This window comes from Hetaerina americana, unplaced genomic scaffold, assembly GCF_022747635.1.
Source record: "Hetaerina americana unplaced genomic scaffold, ioHetAmer1.1.p SCAF_4, whole genome shotgun sequence".
Taxonomy (NCBI): Eukaryota; Metazoa; Arthropoda; class Insecta; order Odonata; family Calopterygidae; genus Hetaerina; species Hetaerina americana.
The window spans coordinates 18,392,774-18,413,777 of NW_027286985.1; the positions used below are offsets into that span (position 1 = coordinate 18,392,774).

The 21,004-nt window shown below is 34.9% G+C and overlaps 1 protein-coding gene across 3 annotated transcripts in view; it reads right to left on the reverse strand.

The window, feature by feature from the left end:
- Not1 (CCR4-NOT transcription complex subunit 1) overlaps nt 1–21,004 on the reverse strand; it is a 79,365-nt gene that overhangs the window by 24,900 nt on the left and 33,461 nt on the right. For all 3 annotated transcript variants that reach the window (XM_071590395.1, XM_071590393.1, XM_071590396.1), the window contains exons 17-31: nt 20,794–20,994; nt 19,997–20,140; nt 19,728–19,907; nt 19,403–19,630; nt 18,500–18,634; nt 18,294–18,429; nt 17,626–17,825; nt 17,371–17,511; nt 17,129–17,284; nt 13,195–13,335; nt 7,906–8,127; nt 7,765–7,809; nt 7,480–7,680; nt 5,514–5,662; nt 558–833 (exon numbers count right to left, since the gene is read on the reverse strand). In XM_071590395.1, coding sequence (XP_071446496.1) covers nt 558–833; nt 5,514–5,662; nt 7,480–7,680; nt 7,765–7,809; nt 7,906–8,127; nt 13,195–13,335; nt 17,129–17,284; nt 17,371–17,511; nt 17,626–17,825; nt 18,294–18,429; nt 18,500–18,634; nt 19,403–19,630; nt 19,728–19,907; nt 19,997–20,140; nt 20,794–20,994 — 2,555 coding nt within the window. The remainder of the gene's footprint in view (nt 1–557; nt 834–5,513; nt 5,663–7,479; nt 7,681–7,764; nt 7,810–7,905; nt 8,128–13,194; nt 13,336–17,128; nt 17,285–17,370; nt 17,512–17,625; nt 17,826–18,293; nt 18,430–18,499; nt 18,635–19,402; nt 19,631–19,727; nt 19,908–19,996; nt 20,141–20,793; nt 20,995–21,004) is intronic.

Below are 21,004 nucleotides of genomic sequence, written 5' to 3' on the forward strand. Positions count from 1 at the left end.
CTATAGCAACAGGCCTTAAATAATATTCAGCTTGCATGAGTATGAAACAATCTTTAACTGTTTTCACTCAATTCACTAAATCATCAAATATCTAGTATCCAGCTTACTTGAGTGTGAAACGATCTTTAGCTATTCAAGTTACTAATTCATCAAACACTATTTATGCTCAAAATTTAAGATTTCAATGGCAAAAATGATATATTATGATCTTTGTCTACGAATTCTGTCAAGGACATGGATTGATTGAATTTTATTGTACCATGTACACTTTATAAGGGGCAACACAGCCAAATTGCTTAACAATTTTTACTTCAGTTCTTATCCTAAAATTAAAACTGGATGTATATCAATACCCAAGGTCCACAAAGAGAGCCATAAATACACTTTTTATACTTATCACGTTGTTAAAACTTAACAATGAATTAAACAGATCATTATTAGAATGTTTTGAGCTTATTCCATCACTGAAATTCGAAGCTGGATACTTGTGAAATAATAGGCAAAGCTAAACATCAAAGTTTACAAAATATTTTTATGACTCTAAAATTATATCTTACCCTTCTGGTGGTTGCCGTGCATGAAGTGATATTCGTGCCAACATCTCAATGGTATTACACAAATCATTTTCAGTCAAATAGTTGTTGTGCCTTTCGTCAATCAGGTAGAGCTGGACAAGTTTCATCGCAAATATTACTGCATGGAAATTATGGCCATTCTCCATACTTTGTGCAATATGTAAATCCAGTTGGGGAAGGTTTATCATATGAGCACGAATTAGAAGGTCAACAGCTTCCACATTAAATTTGTATTCTTCTCTTGATTCAATAAGGCATCTGGGAGAATCAAGAGCGAGTATATTTAAAAACAACACAAAAATTAATCAAAATTAAGAAGCTAGGAATTTCAGAAAACACACAGTGCATTTGCACTTAGAAAATGGCAAAACCTTTGTCAGGCGGTATCAAATTAATATTTCAATATAAAATTGAAGCCAAACAAAAATGTGCAAAATAATTATGCCAGAAAACCAATTTTTTAACAATAGATCTAATAGAGTGAGGATAGGAGAGAAGGTTATCTTACTTTTAAGGAATATAAATGTATTAATGCAAGCATAAATGTTCCACTGTACACTGATACATGTTAAATGTCAAATTCAATAAAGCCTAGACAATATGACCACAGATTTATTGGCCAGTTAGCCATGGCAATATTTTCATTACTTTTTCCTCTTTTGTTTCTTTCGGTGAATAAAAGAAATTTAACCATATATTTTACCACCGTACATCCCTTGTCAAAACAATAACAGAATTTTCAAAAGGAGATAGCTTCAGGCGTCACTTTGTGGAAACGATACATATTGCAAAGGAAACACTTGGTTTTTCCACAAAGAAAGATTTTGGCCTGTATTTCACCTGAAGATGACGCTGAGCGTCGAAACCTAGGTCGTGAATAAATATTTTATGTGGAAAAACCAAGTGTTTCCTTTGCAACAGAATTTTCAGATTTAGACAGAATTCCTATTATGTGAAGCATAATGTAAGATGAGATGTGATGATATTATTATTTCTATTAAAGCTAATCAATCGCTTAAGGCAGGTTTTGGATGGACACAACTACCAAATTAATATTTTGTTTCTCGTAACAAAACACAACCGAAAATCCTACTCTACAGCAAGCCTCTTTACCTCCATATTCTTCCATCCTTCCTTCTTTTTGTTCAACATCCCAATCCTTTCATTGCCCCTTCCTCATTTTCCCAACATTCTCCCCTCTATCACAGCCTTCAACACCCCATTGCCAATCAATATGCTCCGAATCCATTTTTTATGTCTTTATGATTTCTCCCAACTCCTTCCCAACCATAACCAGTACTTCCTCATTTGTTTTCCTTTCTGTCCACTTCACTTTCTCCACCCCCACATTTCAAAAGCCTCCAAACTATGCCTATCATCATGCTTCAAAGACCATGCTTCCGTACCGTACATAACTACGCTCCATATCAAAGTTTGAAGGAATTTCAAAATTAATAATTAAATCAAAGTATAAACCTTTTCTTAATATCCTAACTTGAGTCCCTGCCATCAATTCCTTCTTCCTAGTGAAGCTTCTTTGCCTAACACAATTCTTCTCTTTATGTTTCCACTACTTTGACCGTTTCGGTCCAGTAATCTTCCGAGATAAATGAACTGTTCCACCTGCTCTAGTTTTTGTTCTCCTATTTTAACGTTTAAGTTATCCTTTCTCTCTCTGGAAAACCACATAACTGCTGTTTTATTTATATTGATTCTCATTCCATATCTAACGCAGTGAATTTCCAATTCATTCAGCAATGCTTACAACCCCTTGGCTGACTGACAAACTAAAGCTTGGTCATCAGCAAGCCTAACTAATTTTAAAAATTGCCCACCAGCTTCCATTCCTATTTCCCATTCTTTCCATGCTCCTTTAATCAATTCCTCCTAGTATTCGTTGAACAGAAAAAGTGATAATGGACAACCCTGTCTTACTCTTCTTTCTTACACTGCTCATCCTGACTCTCCAATCTCCACTCGCACCTGAGCAGCCTGAGACATGTACAGTTTGTGAATTAGTTTCCTAACCCTCAAATCTATTCTTATTTTCTGATATATATTCATTATTTTTCCCTGATTCACTCTTCACGAATTCCCGAAATCAACAAAACAGGCAAATATGTCTTGATTGTTTTCTATATTCTTCAGTAATAATGATCTCATTATTGCAATAGCATCACACATGCCTCTGAACCAAAACTGATCACCCCACAAGTCATCAGCTTCCCTGTTCTTCATTATTTTGTTGGTGATCTTGAGAACCACTTTAGCTGTATGTGTAATCTCTAACTTTTTGTTCTGTAGTTCTAACATTCCTTTAACTTTTTCAGAATATGAACAAACACTGATCTCAGATTCCTAACTCATAGATTCTACAAATTAGTCCATTTAGACTCTTCCTCCCACCTTCTCTTAAACCTTTTAGTAGTTCTGCAGGAATGTTGTCTATCCCTTAGGCTCTTTTTTGATTTCATTTCTCTTGATGCCCTTTCTGTCTCATTATCTACATCTTATTCTCTTTATATATCTAACTTTACTGGCCCAAGTACTTTAACATACAGTTCTTCTATATATTCCTTCCCTATTGTATGTTTTCTGCTTCAACTAGAATTTTACACGACTTATTCTTAACTGTCAACAAAGATGTTGCTTTCTTACTTCCCTTTTGTGTTTTAACCTTCTTGTATGGCGCACCAACTTCAACCTTCCATTGCAAACCTTTAATATCATCGCAATGTGTCTTCCGCCACACTTATTTTTCTCTATTTGATACCTATCTCAATTTATTATTATTTAACTATTTTTACTTCCTTCTACCTGTAGTTACAATTCTTCCATTTCCTCCTCTCATTTACCTTTCTAATCATCTTATCTGTGAGCCATAGTTTCCTAGTCCTTTTCCTATTAACAGTTCCAATAGCTCCTTTTGCAGCTTTTGATAACCTTTTCTTTGATATACTTCCATTTTTACTCACAAGTACTCAGTTCCTTTCCCTCACTCATGATTTATCAACGACCTGGTGATACTCCATTATACAGCCTGCTGAAACCTCGTAACTACTAAATTGTGATCAGACTGCATCTGCTACCAGGAAACTGTGAATAGATCATGCTGTTCCTCAACCTAACGATAATATAATCTAACTGATATCTTTCTGAGTCTCCTGGCATTTTCCATGTACACCTATGCCTTTTATGATGTCTAAACCAAGTGTTGGTGATGATTAACCCATGTCTCCAGCAGAACTCAATTGTTTTCTCCCTCGCTGGCTCTTGCCCCCTCCGCAGTATGTTATTCTACAACTATCACTAATAATCCCTGCTATCCTTCCATCTCACCTCCTGTAGACCTAAAACATCAATATTTCCTCTTTCCATCTCTTGCTTCCTATTCTCTCATTTTCTCGTCCTCAACATTGTGCTAACATTTTAAGTTCCTACTTCTGCATCCTCTGTGCTGCTATTGTCGGTTTTGCTTTGCAAAGGTTTCATGAGATGACGACCGCAGCGGCCTTGCCTCTCCTTCTGCCTGGCATAACACGCAGCTGATTGAGCTGAGTCCTGTAGTTACCAGGACTGATATTCTCTATACTGTCCATCATAAAAGTCATGGGAATAATAATTGACGTGGTTCCCCATTGCCTTCCCCAATAATGTAGTAATGTGACACTATCTCTCAATGGCTGCCTCACGGGAGTCAGATGCCTTTGCAACCAAGTCACTGAAGAACAGATGCTACATGGGCTACCTCTCCTCAGGCTCCAATCCTCCGACCAATCTGGTATGGGTGACCCTACCAGGAGCAATTGACATTGCTCCCACGAGCCCAGCTCTAGGGGTTATCGGAACGCACAAGCCCTTCTACCACATCAAGGTTATAGTTCATGGGAGGGTGTGATGATATAATGTAAACATATTACTAATTAAGATATATAATTATGTCAAGATGAAATAACCCATAAATTCAAACTCTGAATAAATATGTTAGGGAAAGTTAAGTATTAAGTCCTTGACTTATATTGGCAAATAGGCATGTATTTACCATATATAGAAAGCTAATTACATAATGTATTTTTAAAATAAGGTTATTCCAAAATCCTCACAAGACAAAAAAAGACCACCTTGCAAGACATGATGGAAGAATACATTAAAATTTGCATTATGTGAGAGCCCCTATCCTTCATCTCCTTAAGTAAAAGGTGATATTAAAACAAAATAAATATTGCCCTGGTGGTGCTTTTTTACAGGCAGCTAACTTCTTGAAATTTCACAAATAGAGTAAACATGACCTGGAGCACATATTAATTTAATGGAATGCATAATCTTTTTTTCTTCACTATGATATTTTAATTAAATTGAATTTAGTTTATTTTCAATGCCATGCTGACTTTCTTAAGCCTTTGAAACTACTTGGCATGGTCAATATTATGTTTTGTCATCTGCTCTTTTTCTATTTCATTAACTATACTTACAAGTTGCTTGTATTAATTATAATTCTAGTTTTTTATTTATTTCTGATACCTTTTTCAATCATCTTTTGCGGGATTATACACAACACAAGCTATGGAAAACCTAGAAATATATATTATTTACTTTACAATTATACTTATTTAACCCTCATCTACAAATATGAGAGGTAATTTTGTTAATTTGCATAAAGCTGAGCCTCTTTCATTTCTTAATTCATGGTGGTTGTTAAAGAGGACATGATCCACGATTGGACATTGCTCTTTTGAAGAACAATTTTATTTCCAATGATGATTTTGCCATGAAATGATAACATTCTTGTTTTCATAATTAAATATTAAAATGAATAGGACATGAATTCATTTCCCAACTTAAAATATAAAGGGAGTTATTAGAAGTGGAGTCTAATATTGCAAAGATCATTTAATAACCTTTTCCACACAAAATCTAAGGCCCAAAATACGAACTTACCTAGTAATTTGTTTATTTGTCCACTGTGTTCCATAAGCCCGTGGATCTTGTAACTCTTTCAATACACAGAAATGGAAATTTCTGAATCTTAGCTTTGTTTCTGGCTCATTAGGAACCTGAGATAAGACACCTAAAATTCCCTCTACAGCCTAAAAATAAAAATAGTGATTATGAGCAAAAAGGTTTTGACTATCAAAAATTAATACTGTTATAAACCATTTTATGTAACTTTCCTTTACTATAATATTATATACCCAAAATATTTACAATAAATGTTAGTAAAAATCAATTTACACTAAAGAAGCTAAGATTTATACAATTTTTCATTCCTATAATAAAGTTAGAAAAGTACAACTTGTTTATATCACCATATAGCCACAGGATAATTTGATTTTGAACATAGAATTTAAATAAAATCTCACTGTCCCACAGAGATTATTACATGCTTTTAATTTACTATTCTCACAATAAAAAAATACAATAGAAGGGACAGGAACAACCTAACAATGAAGCTTGGTTGGGTAGTTCCTCTCCTAATAAAAAAGTGTAAGCTCAAAGAAAATAATACATATTTGTAAATACATTCTGTCTTTCATATTATATCATTATTTCCTCAAACTTAGAAGGTTGTCAGACAATAAAAAAAAATTGTCACATTTACCCAGCAGGGAAGATTATGATAACAATCAAAAATTTTCCTTCTCTTTTTGGAACACTCAATGCTTAGGAAATGATACACAGATAGTGTGAATTGTTTGCAATGAAGACTTAATGATCAACTAATGGAAGTTGATATTGTTTTAATTTAACATGTCTTTATTCACACTGAAACAATGTTATAAATAATAAAGATAACACTAAGTAAGCATACGTGAATGTGCAGTAAAATAATTATTTAAAACCTATTTTTATATAGTAAAACATATACACAATAATTAACCCAAAGGTTGGTATGGTAGGTGATGGTTGAGTTCACCCGGTACTAAGCTTGATGGAGTGTGAAATTCACAAATCAGGGTAGGGGGGGTCAGTTTCTTTCCCTGTGCCGGTTATTGTTTCCGAGGCAGATCGAGTATACGAAAAATCATATAGCTGGGTTGAAGCTGAGGGTGTCCATTTCCCTGTTGCCCGGGAATCGAACCCAAGCCCTGAGGTCAGTAGTCCAACGCTCACCCCTGGACTACCACGATCCACATTATTCTATACTACAGGAAAAATTTCCCATGAAAACTAGTGCAAATATTTTTTCTTTCACTAAAAAATATTTTCTAGAGAAAAGTCTTCATTTTTATTCCAAACGTTACCATCATAATTAATGTTTATCACCAGGTTGTTTTGAAAGTTTTCCATGTATATCCAGCTCTTAAAATTCAAGGATCAATGACCCTAATTTGAATAGAATGGTTTCAGGCATCACTTTGTGGAAGCGATTCATTTCAGAAAAATAAATACTTGGTTATTCCACATATAGGCCTGATGATGACTTTGTAAGTCAAAAACCGGGTCTTGTTTTAATAAAAATATATGTGGAATAACCAAGTATTTATTTTTCTGAGACCCTAATTTAACAAATTTCTGACCATTGGTCGTAGTCAACATAAAATAAATGAAGTGAAGTTTATAACTTATTATCCATAACTGAAAACACCCTAACTTTTCTGTTCTTCTGTCCAGTAATCTGTACATATATAGCAATAAATATTATTAATCTTGCAAACATTGGGCATGTTAAAATGGACATTTTTGTTTCCTTTTTATGTACTTATCATGAAAACCTAAGATTTAAACATTAAACAACAAAAGAAGCACTTTTTGTGTTATTATTATAGCAAATAAATTGTGGAACAGAAAAGTAAAAGATCTCCCTCTTAATGCCTTGAATACATGCAGTATTTTTATAACTTTCAAATGAATACTCTGTAAGTGCACCAATGATATTTAAGAACAGAATAAAAACCAAATTTACCTTCTGTATTAATGCAATGGCAGAAACTGGATCTCGATTTCTTCTTGCCATCAGTAAGGTATCTGACAATCCATTCATGGCAACAACTAAACAGTTGGATGGGGCCATTTCTCCTTGTGAGACAATAATAGGCTGTAGACAATGCTCCAATTCACTCACAAGCTTGTCATAAATGTTGCCAATATCATCAGTGGCATATGACTGTTCCAAATTAAAATAATTAGCATTAGTTATGATAAATTAAAATTGCTTCAAAGGAAATCTTACTTCACAACAAAAACTTACCATTTGGGGGGGAGCTGCAGCTGTAAATGCAGGTGTTACAGTTTCCTACAAAAATTAAACAATTAACATAGTAAAAAATTCCCTTTCATCCTAGGCAAGCAGGGCAAAAAGACCAGTAAATTAATAATTTTATTTACTTACAGTAACTGGTTTGGGCATGAACATGGCTGCATCTCTCTCCGTCAGAGGTAGGAAACCAGGAATGTTACGTGCAAATTCTTCATATACAGCCATTTGCTGTGGTGTTACACCACCAACTTTTAACCTTATCTGCTCAGGCATCCTCTCAGCTTGGTATGTGAGTACTGTGGAGTCACAGTACCTTCTCCCTTCATTACGCGCCTGCTTTCTCAGCTCAAACTCCTATCAGAAAGATTAGTCATTATATTAAGCTCATTATAACCTAAAATGAATTAGACATGTAATGAGAGATACAATTCTATTCAACAACTTCATTGAATGGAATTAATAGTTTTCTCCAGGGGGGTATACTATATGTATTACTACAGAGTTTTGTGGAGTGGGGTCAAAATTATTAAATATTTTGCTTCAATTCTAAGATTTAATTTGAATCCTACTTCTGAGAATATATGCACTTACATATGCATCAAAATTAAATGAAACATTCCAAATATTTTGAAAATACTGCTTATCCAAAATACAGGGCATGGCACTTAAATCCGGAAAACTGAAACTTTACTTTAAAAGCAAATTTATAAAACAAAAATGCAAACGAAAATCCTTTTACATACAAGTAGTGGTATATGCCAAGAGTAACATTACTCAATGTAATCCCCTTCAGCTGCAATGACTGCCTCCAATCTTGTCCTAATCGATCGCACGCACTCTTTAAAACAGAGCTGTCAATATATTAGCGAGTGCTGCTACATTGGCGGTGTGAAGAGACCCGACATTAGGGTGCCTCGTCTTATTGGTAACTCTTTCGACTATGCTGCAAACATAATAGCCGAGGGGGTTCAAGGCCAGGCTATGCGATGGCTAGAACTCCTTTGACCAGAACATATCAAAGTTATCTGAGAGCTAGTTTTGGACTAAATAACTTGTATGAGCTGGTGCACCATCCTGTTGAAAGACATATTGTCTCCTGGAGGCCACAGTTACCATCCACGGTTTCACGACATTCTTCAAAATTTGCAGATACGACGGTAATCCCAGAAGTACCCGACCCAACAAAGAAAACAGAAAATTTTTTGGAAAAAAATATATTTTTAAACATTATCTCCTTTCAGCTCTATGCACTTTTCCCAGCGATGTTCAATTAGTTTGACACCCTTTTCATAATACGAACTGTCTTGCTCCTTGAAATAGCCATTAACTGCCGACATCACTTCTTCACAGATGAAGAATCTTTGAACACTGAGCCATTTTTTCAAGTTTGCAAACAGAAAATAATCTGGGAGGGGCTAAAACTGGTGAATAGGGTGCATGAGATAGCAATTCAAACTTGAATTCATGAATTTTGGCAAATGCAAAAACGAATTTGTGAGCTGGTGCATTTTCTTGATGAAACAACACTTTCTTCTTCGCCAAATGCAGCCACTTTTGCTTCATTTCTTCACTCAAACGTTGTAATAAGTTTGCATAATACTTGCCGTTGATAGTTTTTCCTTTTTCAAGATAGTCAATGAAAATTATTCCACCCTAATCCAAAAAACCGACGCCATGACCTTGCCTGCAGATGAAATGGTATTTGCTATCACTGAAGCCATTGTTTGGATTGTTATTTTGTCTTGGGTGTGAAGTAATGGACCCATGTTTCATCCATGGTTATGAAATGGTGCAAAAATTCTGCTTTGTTGCTGTGAAACTAAAGCCATCCATTGAAACATCTTCACGACACTGATTTTGCTCTAGTGTGAGCAAACGCGGCAACCATCTTGCATACAGCTTTCTCATGTCCAACTTTTCAGTTAATATATGATGCACCGCACTTTTTGAAATGCCTACTATCCCTGCTAGCTCGTGCACTTTCAGTCGACGATCATCCAGTATCACTTTGTGGATTTTCTTCACCGTTTCTGGAGTCGTCAACTCATTTGGTCGACCAATGCAATGTTCGTCTTGACAGCTCGTATGGCCTCATTTAAACTCTGCTACCCAATATGTTGTAACGAAGGAGCAGACTCACCTAGAGTAGAATCCAGTTAAGCTTTTATATTGGTTGGGCTGAGGTCTTTCAAATAAAAGTATTATATCACATAACGATGACCTATTTTCTCCATTTTCACAAATTCACAGAAAACGTTCACTATTAGTGGCTGCCAAACAAATACTAAACTACGTAGCATCTTCAAACTTCAAACATATGCTTTAAAGATTGCATACTTCCTGATAGAGTTATATTTTTCAAACAACTACCACCATTTCTAGGTCAAGCCGTTTACTCCTGGGCCTTCCCATGAAGACGTCTTTTGTGATAGTTGGTCCCTTTTCAAAGAAATGCAGCGACACGATGCCACCCTAACTGGACACAACACCTAGAAGATGAACACTAACCGGAAAATTTATTCGAGCAACAATCGGGATGTTCTTGGGGTCATGGGCGAGCCAGCGATCATTTCTCCCGCTGATCTTCCTATCAATGGTGAAATTTTTTTAATCAGAATCTGATTCCCTTCGCGGCTTCATTTTTTAGAGAACACAATAGCAGGTTAAAGCGAGCAATCTGCTTTGTTCTGGCAGCCTCATACAGCATCTGTCGCACCTTTATTGTGTACGACTTGTATTGTAGGTCATCCTTTGCAATCCGCCGCATTGTTCACTCGCTAACATTCAATTCCGATGCCAATTTCCTTAGCAAACGCCCAGCGTCCTCTGAAATCAGCACCTGAGCCTTCTCGATGACTGCCGTAGTTCGTGACATGCGTTTCCTGGAATGAGGTTTCCTCGCCGGGTAAGTGAGACCTTCCCCAGACTTCCCTGAAGCATTATATTTAGCCACAATATCGTAAACAGTTGATCTGGGATACCCGAAGAATCGAACTATTTCACTGGGCAAATGCCCTGCACGAACACTTTCGATAATAGTGGCTTTTCGATTGTACTCTGCATGAGTATGTAACATCTCGGCCATTTTGAGGTTATGACTGTTTACTAGATGCCTAAAGCTTTCAAGAATGTCAATCGCAACCTCCAGTCGGACTACAATATGGCGGGAAATTCCAATTGAAATTTTTCCGGAGATAAGCGTCGCATTCCATATACACACACACACACACACACACACACACACACACACACGAGGGTCATCCGGAAAGTAGTACCCGTTCGTGCCGCATGAAGTGCTGACGACGCGAGTAGCCGCTGGACGAGGTCAGATAGCTTCAGTGGCTTGTCTGCCTTCTCTGAGCCAAGTTGCGTGACGCTAGCATTGCCTGTGTTGTTTCTGTGATTGTTTACAATGTTTAAAAAAATTGAGAACGCCGCCAGTTGTGAAGTGAGGGCAGTGATTAAATTCCTCAATGCAAGAAACGTTCGCCCATGTGATATTCATCGCCAATTAAAGGAGGTGTATGGAGACAATGTAATGGATGAGTCGTCTGTTCGGCGGTGGTGTCGCAACTTCAACATGGGGAGGGGGAACACACATGACGATGAGCGTTCGGGGAGACCGTCTGTCATTACAGACCAACTGGTGAGCTCAGTTGACGAATTCGTGAGGAACGATCGGCGCGTCACAATTGATGACATCTGTGAGCATTTTCCCAATGTTTCTCGAACAATTGTTCATGAAATTGTTAAACACCATCTGCATTATGCAAAAATTTGTGCAAGATGGGTCCCTCGCGTATCTCAATGAGCTGGCGGCGAAGGACTATGCAGCAGGAATACAGAAACTTGTCACACGTTATGACAAATGCCTTAATTTGCTTGGAGATTATGTTGAGAAGTAGTTTAAAGTATCCTCTTTCAAATAAAATTTTTTATGTTTGTTAATATTTACTTTTGTCTTTTTATTTCACGAACGGGTACTACTTTCCGGATGACCCTCGTATGTATGTATGTATGTATGTATGTATGTATGTATCTGCTATTGCAGATACTATAGGTATGCTATTTTTTTTGGTGCTTACAATACTTTTAGGCTACCTACTGCAAATGTTCACGATGCTTCAGGTTTATAGATGAAGGAAACAAAACTGCTGAAATCTGCAGTTTAAAGAAAACTAATGTAAACAGTAATGCACCTGGTATTGAACGGGAAACTTTTAAATAACTTAATTTAGCATTTACTCTCTAGAAGTCAAATTGTATTAAACAGGGATCAATTAAAAAGCTGGGTTCACTGTATCATTCCAATATGCATAACCACTTGACCAAAAGTTGTAATCAGAATATCACATTCATCACATTAGCATCAAATTAAGCCATATGCTACAGCGATACTAATCACAGTGGTGAAGCTCTTTTTAAGTACATGGCTTTCTACTAATTTAAACGAGGAGAAATAGAACCCCAAAGTGAACTAAAATAAAAGCAATACTAATGAATGTTGATTAAATATTTGAAGAATGATTTTGCTCTATGGCCTTGTGCCTTCTTTCTTCACTCCTACTTTACAAGGATCAACTAAATTTGAGAGAAAGAGCACAATGGCCATTCTTTTTACAGATCCTCATTCCAGAATTTTTCTTGTTTTTCCAGATTAAAATACAATAATTTCTTCCTGATTTTTCTCTAATGTAATGACAATTTAAATAAGCACTTTCCTGGGGATCATACCTTATCACAACACTGCCATTGCTAAAAATGAGGTTGGCCCATTTTGTAGTTTTGGTTCTTACTTGGGTCCTTTAGCTCAATGTTTAGGGCAAACAATACTAAAATAAATTACACTTTCATTGAGAATTCCCAACTCCAAACACATCTCAGATTTTCATGTCAATTCCAAAATTACCAAAAAAATTCAAACTTCTCGATTTTGTCGAGGATTTTTGATGAAACTGAGTAATTTAAGCCCTCTTTTCCATTTCCCATCACCCAGACATCTTAGACATAAAATAAGGACACAAGCTACCAAAAAAATTACCTAATAACTTCCATTCATACATAAAAAACGTTAGAATATCTATTAAATTATACTACAATTGGCATTTTTCACCATTTCTCAACAGTATCATTATCTATAACTAGGTAACCATACACATTTGCATTTATTTTATGAAGATATTTTTTGATCATGTAATATGCTGTTGTTCTTCAAACAAATGTAATTATTTTAACATAAATATGGCATTTTTACCAAATTCAAGCGATGATTTCTTAGAAATGTTATAAGATCATCAACAAATCAGATTTGATGTACAATTGCATCCACAGACAATAAGCAAGGTAAAAATCAATTTCCGTTTGAAGTAAACAACTTACAAATGGCCATTAATGTTTTTAAAAAGATCCAACAACACTTACATTAACTAATCTCTTGTCAATCTCAGGAATTGCCTTTTCAATGGCTGTCTTTTGTATGAAGGCACAAGCTAATTCCATGTTTTCTTGAGCAGCAACAGAAGCTGCTTGATCAGCAAAATCCTTCTGCTGTGGTGTTGCACCCTGCAATTGAAATCTTTATTCATGAAATGCGAAAATATTTTACGATTACCATTTTTGTACCAACACAATGCTTAGATACTGCTTTTTTACCTAAAATGAAAATGTACTTATAACTTCATAACCATCTGTTTAACTCAAAATGATTTTTTGCCCTACATATTTTTTTTCAGAATTTCTCCCTGCATATTGATCATTTGTTCAAAACAAAAGTTCCATTTTTTGTTCTACTGACTAAGACAATCATCAAGAACTGATGATATTTTCAGTAGGTAGAATATACGAATGAGTCTACTGAAATTCTGTATGCAGTAGGCATCTCGAAAGAATTATGTAGAGAAAACACTAATCACTGCTCAGGCCTTTCGATTAAAAACAATATTATTTACAACATGGAAGAAAGGAAATAATATATATAATTGAGGAAAGAGGGGAATAGACAAGTAGCATTTAAAGGCTTAAATAATTTGTACAGTTCTCTCTACTTTACTGATTTTGCAGATTTAGACCACTCAATGATTGACTTTTTCTCAAAACTGACAATACTAAGGGTAATGTGATAACAAACAATTCAGATAGAAAAATGCTGAATGCAAATAAATGAAACTTTTTAATAAAAATGTACAAAATAATGGGCAGAACCTCAATTACAAGTACAAATGGATGAAATAAATACACACACCAGACTGAGTTCTCACACATGGGGCACTGCAGTTCTCACACCCTAACTTTGTTTTACCTCATGTTTACATCATATGAAGAGCAGAGTCTATTTCCCTTTCATTCAAAATCTAGTCAATAGTATAGTTTCTAACTACTCTCCTACAGAATAATAGATGACAGCAGCCTTTCCTTCACACAAAGTGAATCAAGAGTTAAGCATTACATGATTCAAAAGTACCTGATGACTAATTAAAAAATCAATTAGGCTCATGTTTTCCACAAAAAAATTATTTCAGTAAATCATGATGAATGAGATTAAGAAAAGAGAGGGTATTCATGAAGTAATCGACTAAATAGGTGTTAAAAAAGTATCTGAAAAGTTTTGAACATAGTAATACTCGAGTATAACTATACTTCCTGCAGGTGACTTTGACTATTTTTAACACAAATGCTACTATTCCCTTACTTTACTTGAGAAGATCTATACAATTTTACAAAAATTCATAAAAATAGGGAAAGTTTAATGAAAAACACATGCATTTTGTCAGCGATAAAATTGTAACCAACTTGGCTGAACATTTGGAAGGATGTATTAATTTTCTAAAATCTGATATCAATATAATTTTCTATTGCATACAGATACTTATGCTAGGGAGATTTTTACACAACAAGGTACTAAGTAATCAGATCATTATTTAGTAATATAAAGTGAAATGATTCAAAAGGATAAATCAGAGAAGATGGAGGTCGAAATTGAATGTAGAAAAATTAACCAGGAAAAGAAATGGGAACCAAAATAGAGGGGGAAAATTTATAAGGGCAGGGAGAACATTCGAAGGAGGACAGGAACAGGTAAAAAAAAGAGATATAGAAAGGCACATATGAAACGATACGAACAGTAAATAGGAAAAGGACAAGAATATCAAGGATCAAGAAACAAGATGATAGGGAAGATAGAAAAGATAAGGAAATGGAAGAAGGTAAGGAGAACTAGGACAGTAAAAAGAGATGAATAAACTGAGGCATGAATCTAATATTGGCAAAAGAAGCATGGTGTAAGGTGCAGAGAAACAACATGTAGTTTACAAAATAAGGGCGAATTAAGTACACGGTTCAGGAGGGTGAAAAAAACATCAGGGTATAATATCTGAATATCCGTGCACATTATTAAATAATACAGCAGGAAAATTACTAATTGAATCAGAGAATATTCAACCAAGCTAGAAAGAATGCATAGAGGGTCTATACGGTATATATATTAGGTCAGCAAAATTAGACGCAGAAAAAGAAAATGAAAGAGATGGAAATAGCTTAGATCCAGGCATTCTTGATTGTGAGATAGAAAGGACACAAATGGAATTTAAATCACATAATTGGGCAATTAGAGGGGATTATTGAGAGAAATCATAAGGAGGCAGGAAAAATGAATGAAGGGCATATTGATCGGAAGTGGGATGTTGACGACATGTAATAGAGGGGAGAATGTGAGGCAAGCAAGGAAAGGGCAGGAATAGGATAGGGATGTTCGATGGGATGAAGGATGGAAGGAAGTACACAGAGATGAAGAGACTTTTTGTACAGTATGATGTTGGGTAGTGTTTTGTTAAGAGACAAAATATTTATTTGGTAGTTGTATACACCGAAAACCTACTTAGGTAATTACCAAACAATAATAAGGAAGAAGGAATAATAGTAACAGAGGGCAAACAGTCTAAAAGGTTGAACCATAAAACCAATAGATTACATCTACATTAGTTTTTCAAAAGCTAATTAATCAGTATAACTGTATGCTTGAAAATTAAATTATTGACTTGGCAATTCCACACACTTCCACAAAAAAGTGTGTGGAATTGCAAAGTAAATAATTTCATTTCAATATGTAATGCAAATTACATAAAGTTACACAGGAGACAACAAATTTTCTAACGGTATGTGTTCAAGTTTCCAGGAAATGTACGGCTTTCTTAAGAAAATAAGTTGATTAATAACTTTGTGCTTTTAATGTCTATGCAGTGTGTTCCAATTACTTGCATTTCTGTACACAGGTTTAATTATGAATTAAGTGACAAATGCATTTTCTCAGCATAAATTAGTATTCAGTCAGAGGAGCTGCAGTGAAACCTGGAATTAAAACTCCCTGAAATTACTTAGTCCTCAAATTTAAATATTTTTTTAGGATGTGTGCAGGTGTCCACACTTACCAATGCTATCTAAACATCCAATTTACATTCCTAAAACCTTGAATTTATCGGAAAAACAAAATTTGCACTTTTCCACAGATTTTGATCATGGGATTAAATCTGTGGCAAAGTACAATTTTGTTTTTCCCATAATGACGAACTTCAACTGCATCTCGCCTGAATCTGTCGAATATACCTTGAATTTACATAAAATCTAAACGCCCCATGGAAATTACAAGCTCATTTTTTACTCTATCTTTCCTTGTTTTTGTTCAAAACTGTAAGATTTAATACTTACATTATTCATTACATTAGTTCATCAGTAAAGTTTTGTTAATACATTGATTATTGTTGTATGCGTCAATTGATTTTTAAAATGAATATTCTACCATTTATCTGGTGGGAGCATTTTTGAATTACCTAAAATTAAACCATTGCTGTTGTCTGGCCCATTGCCATTTAATAATAATTATTTCACTTGAATATTGTTTAAAAATTCCTTAAAGGAGAGATATACACTTAGAAAAATCTTTCTAGAAGGATAAGACGGCTGAGTTCAGAAATCCAAGTCCGGAAATTATATAAAAGACTATAAGTTCATTTAATGTAGTTTTTACTTATATGTATGTGAAATGCGGAAGGAGGACAATACTAAGATAGGTTGCTCTGAAGAAAAACGTAAAACATCAGAATAAGTAAAAATTGTGAGCAATGAAGAAAGGAGGGGAAAGGAAAATTCACAACACAATGCAGGACCAGAAAAATGTTTTGCGGTACCGGAACTTTTTCTTTTTCATATTTTTTTACACATGGACACTAAGTCCATATGCTCAATCCCTAGTGAGTAATACAACAAGAAAACCTTTCAAAATAGATTTTCTTCATTTGAAATACTGAAAAGAGTTCATTCATGAAACAGGCAATCCTAGTGAAAATAAATTGATGTTTCTTACCATTAAGGCTGTCATGAAGGCTGTCTTTAAATTTGTACCAATAGAAACAAGCAATTGATCTCTGCAAGTGATCATTGCCATGCCTGCAGTCAAGTTTCGGACCATGTGGTGGGCTGCTGCTCTCATTCTTGACTCCTCTGGGTCCAGAGCAAAATCCTATCAAGGAAATTGACAATATTTTAAGTCTAAGTCAACTTTTACCTATTTGTATTCAATAAGGGGTTTTAACACAAAAAATTCACCTTTTTCACAATTTGTTCGCCTGTCGTAAGAGCAATTTTTATTGCTCGGTCTACAACAGGAAGGATCCACTCCTGCACTGCCCTTTCAATGGCTGGACGAACAAACTGCTTGAGCTGAGGATGGGCTTGAAAAAGGGCAAGCTAAATGGCGGAAATAAAAAAAATGCCAGGTAAGAGAAACAACTTATGACTGAAACAAAGAAAAAACTACTGTGCTGGATGATATTTTCAAGATGAATAGCTATTACTGCTCACCTGGTTATTTACAGTTATGTGAGGCCCAAGCTCAGCAATACTAGACACATTTATATCCATATAACTAAATCTTGGCTCTGGTGGTCCAGCTGGCAAGTTTGTAGTCGGCGTTGTATTTGTATGGGCTACTGAAGTAGTCGGTGTTGAAGGTGAAGTTATTGCAATTTGATTCATTTCCTCCGAGGGTAAACTTGGTGCAACTGAAAAAAAGAATACACAGGTTATAGAAGTAAAAAGAAAATCAAAGGCCAATTCTAATGCAAATTAATTATTATCATATTTTTGACATTATATTTTGGTTCACTTGTTCATCATTAACCATCGTAACAGCATATATGATTTTTAAACTTTCTTGATAGTTTCCTTTGCCTGTATATCAGTTTGACCAGGTCATAGTCCCAACCCAAGTAAATAATTACTATTATTATACATTGGTTACCAACCTATTTTAACTATAATAGTAACAAAGTATTGCTATTTATAAATTACCATATTTTCCAAGCAATATTATTCTTACACATGTATGTAATCATTTACAAGTTAGTCCTTGGGCATATATCCATGCCCAAGGAGTAACCTACCATGATACATGGGCTCACACAAACTAAAACGATAATGAATTTTGTTTCAGCAGCTAGCAAAATGATTAAGGACATGATTAATGATACCTTGTTGAGGCTGACTTGGTGCTTGAGTCATGGCTGGTTGAATAATCTGTTCTACTTTTTTATTAGGATGAGAGAGTTGGTATTCAATGTTTCTTATCTTTTCTTGGTCCTTCAAGTACACAACAGGTTTCAAATCCTGGGGAAAATAAAGTGAATGAGTACAAATACAGTCATAGGAATTAAAATAGACCATCATCAATGCTTACAGTAACATCAATGCTGAGATTTTTACAAAGGACTTCAATTTCAAATTTTAATGTCAATTTGAGGTCTGGTTCCTGATGTAATTCCCCCAATACATTCATTATTGCCATTGTCCATGGATTTGGTGGCTTAAAGACCTGGAATAATAAAATGTACATGAATTATAAATGTGAACAATAAAAATGAAAACCACATCAATAATTGTTGAATACTTACACCAATTCATTTAGTGAAGGAAGCAATATAACAAGCAAATAAATAAAAGTTAATGGGTTCGAAATGGAATTGCATATAGCATGGAGAATGGATATAATTATTTCTGCGTGAGGTTACACCCCATATTAATTAAACAAATGGATCATTTTGCATGTACTTATAGAATGTATGTAGAAGATGATATGATGGACGACATTAAAATATGAGCATTAAGGCAGCTAAAAAAATCATTATATAATTGTCCTCTTAGAAGAGATGCATGAATAAGATGAGTGCAGGGAAATGTTTCTAGTGTGGTATATTATAAATAAATATTCAAGAACTGGACACATGGACGACATTTATAAAAGAGTATTTTCTGATATAACTTGCAATCAGGCATACTGTAGGATCAATCCAAAGGGGAATGGCATTAAGGGATTGCATGCATTAAAGAAATAAAATTTCACACTGTTACTAGCCTTCATTTATTCAAATTAACCACTTAGATACTTTTAGCATATTCTTCAACAGCATTAGCTGAAAGTGTGTTATTTCATAAACACCAATTATGAAGCAGTTGCACCACATTCCATTTGAAGGATAGACTTTATACATAAGTTGTCATTCAGTAAATAAAAATGGGAACCTTGTCTTTAGAAAATTACTTAAGAAACAAATAATACAAAGAAGAACAAAGGTTGATTTACCTTGCTTTTGGCACAGGATTCCAAAACTTTGGCAACAAATGGTACCACATACAGAAGCTCTTGTTGACCTTTGTGATAAGCTTCAACTAATAATGATTTTAAATCAATGTCAATTTGTAGAATAGGTAGATTTCTTCCCAGAGTTAACATTCCAAGCCAATGACCTAAATTTTTCAACAGTGATCTGTCGGAGAAATTGGCAATACCTTTATCACTACGCAATAAAACCTGAAAAGTTCAAAAACATAGTTAGTTCAACTCCACCAGGTTCTCCTTAAAAAAGTGAAACACAAATAAAATAAACAGAAACAATAATATTACTAACCTTGATATTCCTAAATGTTTCCCTCAGAACTATTTTATTTACTTCAGCAACTTTAAGTACATCCAAAAAATTAGAGTAGAGGACATGGAAATTAAGTTCAATACTAGCCCTTTTCATAACCAAATACTGAGATACCCATGGCCAATACTCATCAGACACAATTTCTCTTAATTCTTCACACTGAAAAACAAGTAAAAAAATCATTCATACTCAACATAATGAAATGAGTAAAAAAAAACAGATACATAAAAAAACCTTTTTTAACTGACCTTAACAGCAAGATTTAACTGACTCAAATTGTTGAAAATGAATGCAATTTTATCCTGAAGAGATTCTGGGGGTGCGGTCATTTTTTCCTCTTTTTCTGTAGCAACTAACAAGGTGTCAATGTTTGTAGCATTTGCAATGGAAGGCTGTTTAAAAAAACAAACAATTCATATTTACCTTATAATTTTCAATAATCAATCTATTCAACGTTCTAAACCATTACACCAGTTAACACATTGAGAAATTAAAACAATTAAATATATTTTTGCAAGGTATTACCCACTAAATTGTAGGATTAACTTTCTCATACTACATTATCTTCTTTAAAGAGTCAAGGAAAAGCATCTTCAAAGGTTAATGAGTATTTAATTATTAATGAATTTTCAATCACTAAAGCTTTCACATGCAACTGTCCTTCTGAAGCTGCTGAATCCATCTTTTTAGTCCTTCCCACTGAATAAAAACAGATAGGCATTTTCCAGTCATTAATAAAAAGCAACATATAGCATACCGAACTCCCCGCAGAGCAAAACCATTGCTTCTATAAAATTCGGAATCAAATTATAAATAGAATAGCAGAATCAAAATGGACCACTACAGGCATTTCATGCATTCATGGAAGAACACTTTCATGGGGTTTAATTTTCTTGACTGGGGTATTTCCTCCCACTTCAGTCACAATTTGATATCCAAGAGCTTTTTAATTTGGCTCCTCATGTTCCCATCAATCAAACCCATTTTTTATCTCAAGGGCATACCATGACACCAAATATTTTAAACGAAATGAACAGAAGCATACTCTTGCTGAAATAGGTGCTGTGCTTGTGGTAGACTTTGCAACTGTTGTGGTAGTTGTGATGGTTGTGGACGTGATGGTTTTGTAGCAAGTGGTGACCACAGGAGAAGGCATTGGTGTTGCCATTGCAGCAAGATTTGAGGGCAGTACAGGGCCCTGTGGTCGAGTTGGAGGCTCTTGCGATCGAAGCCCATACATCACATACTGAAACAAA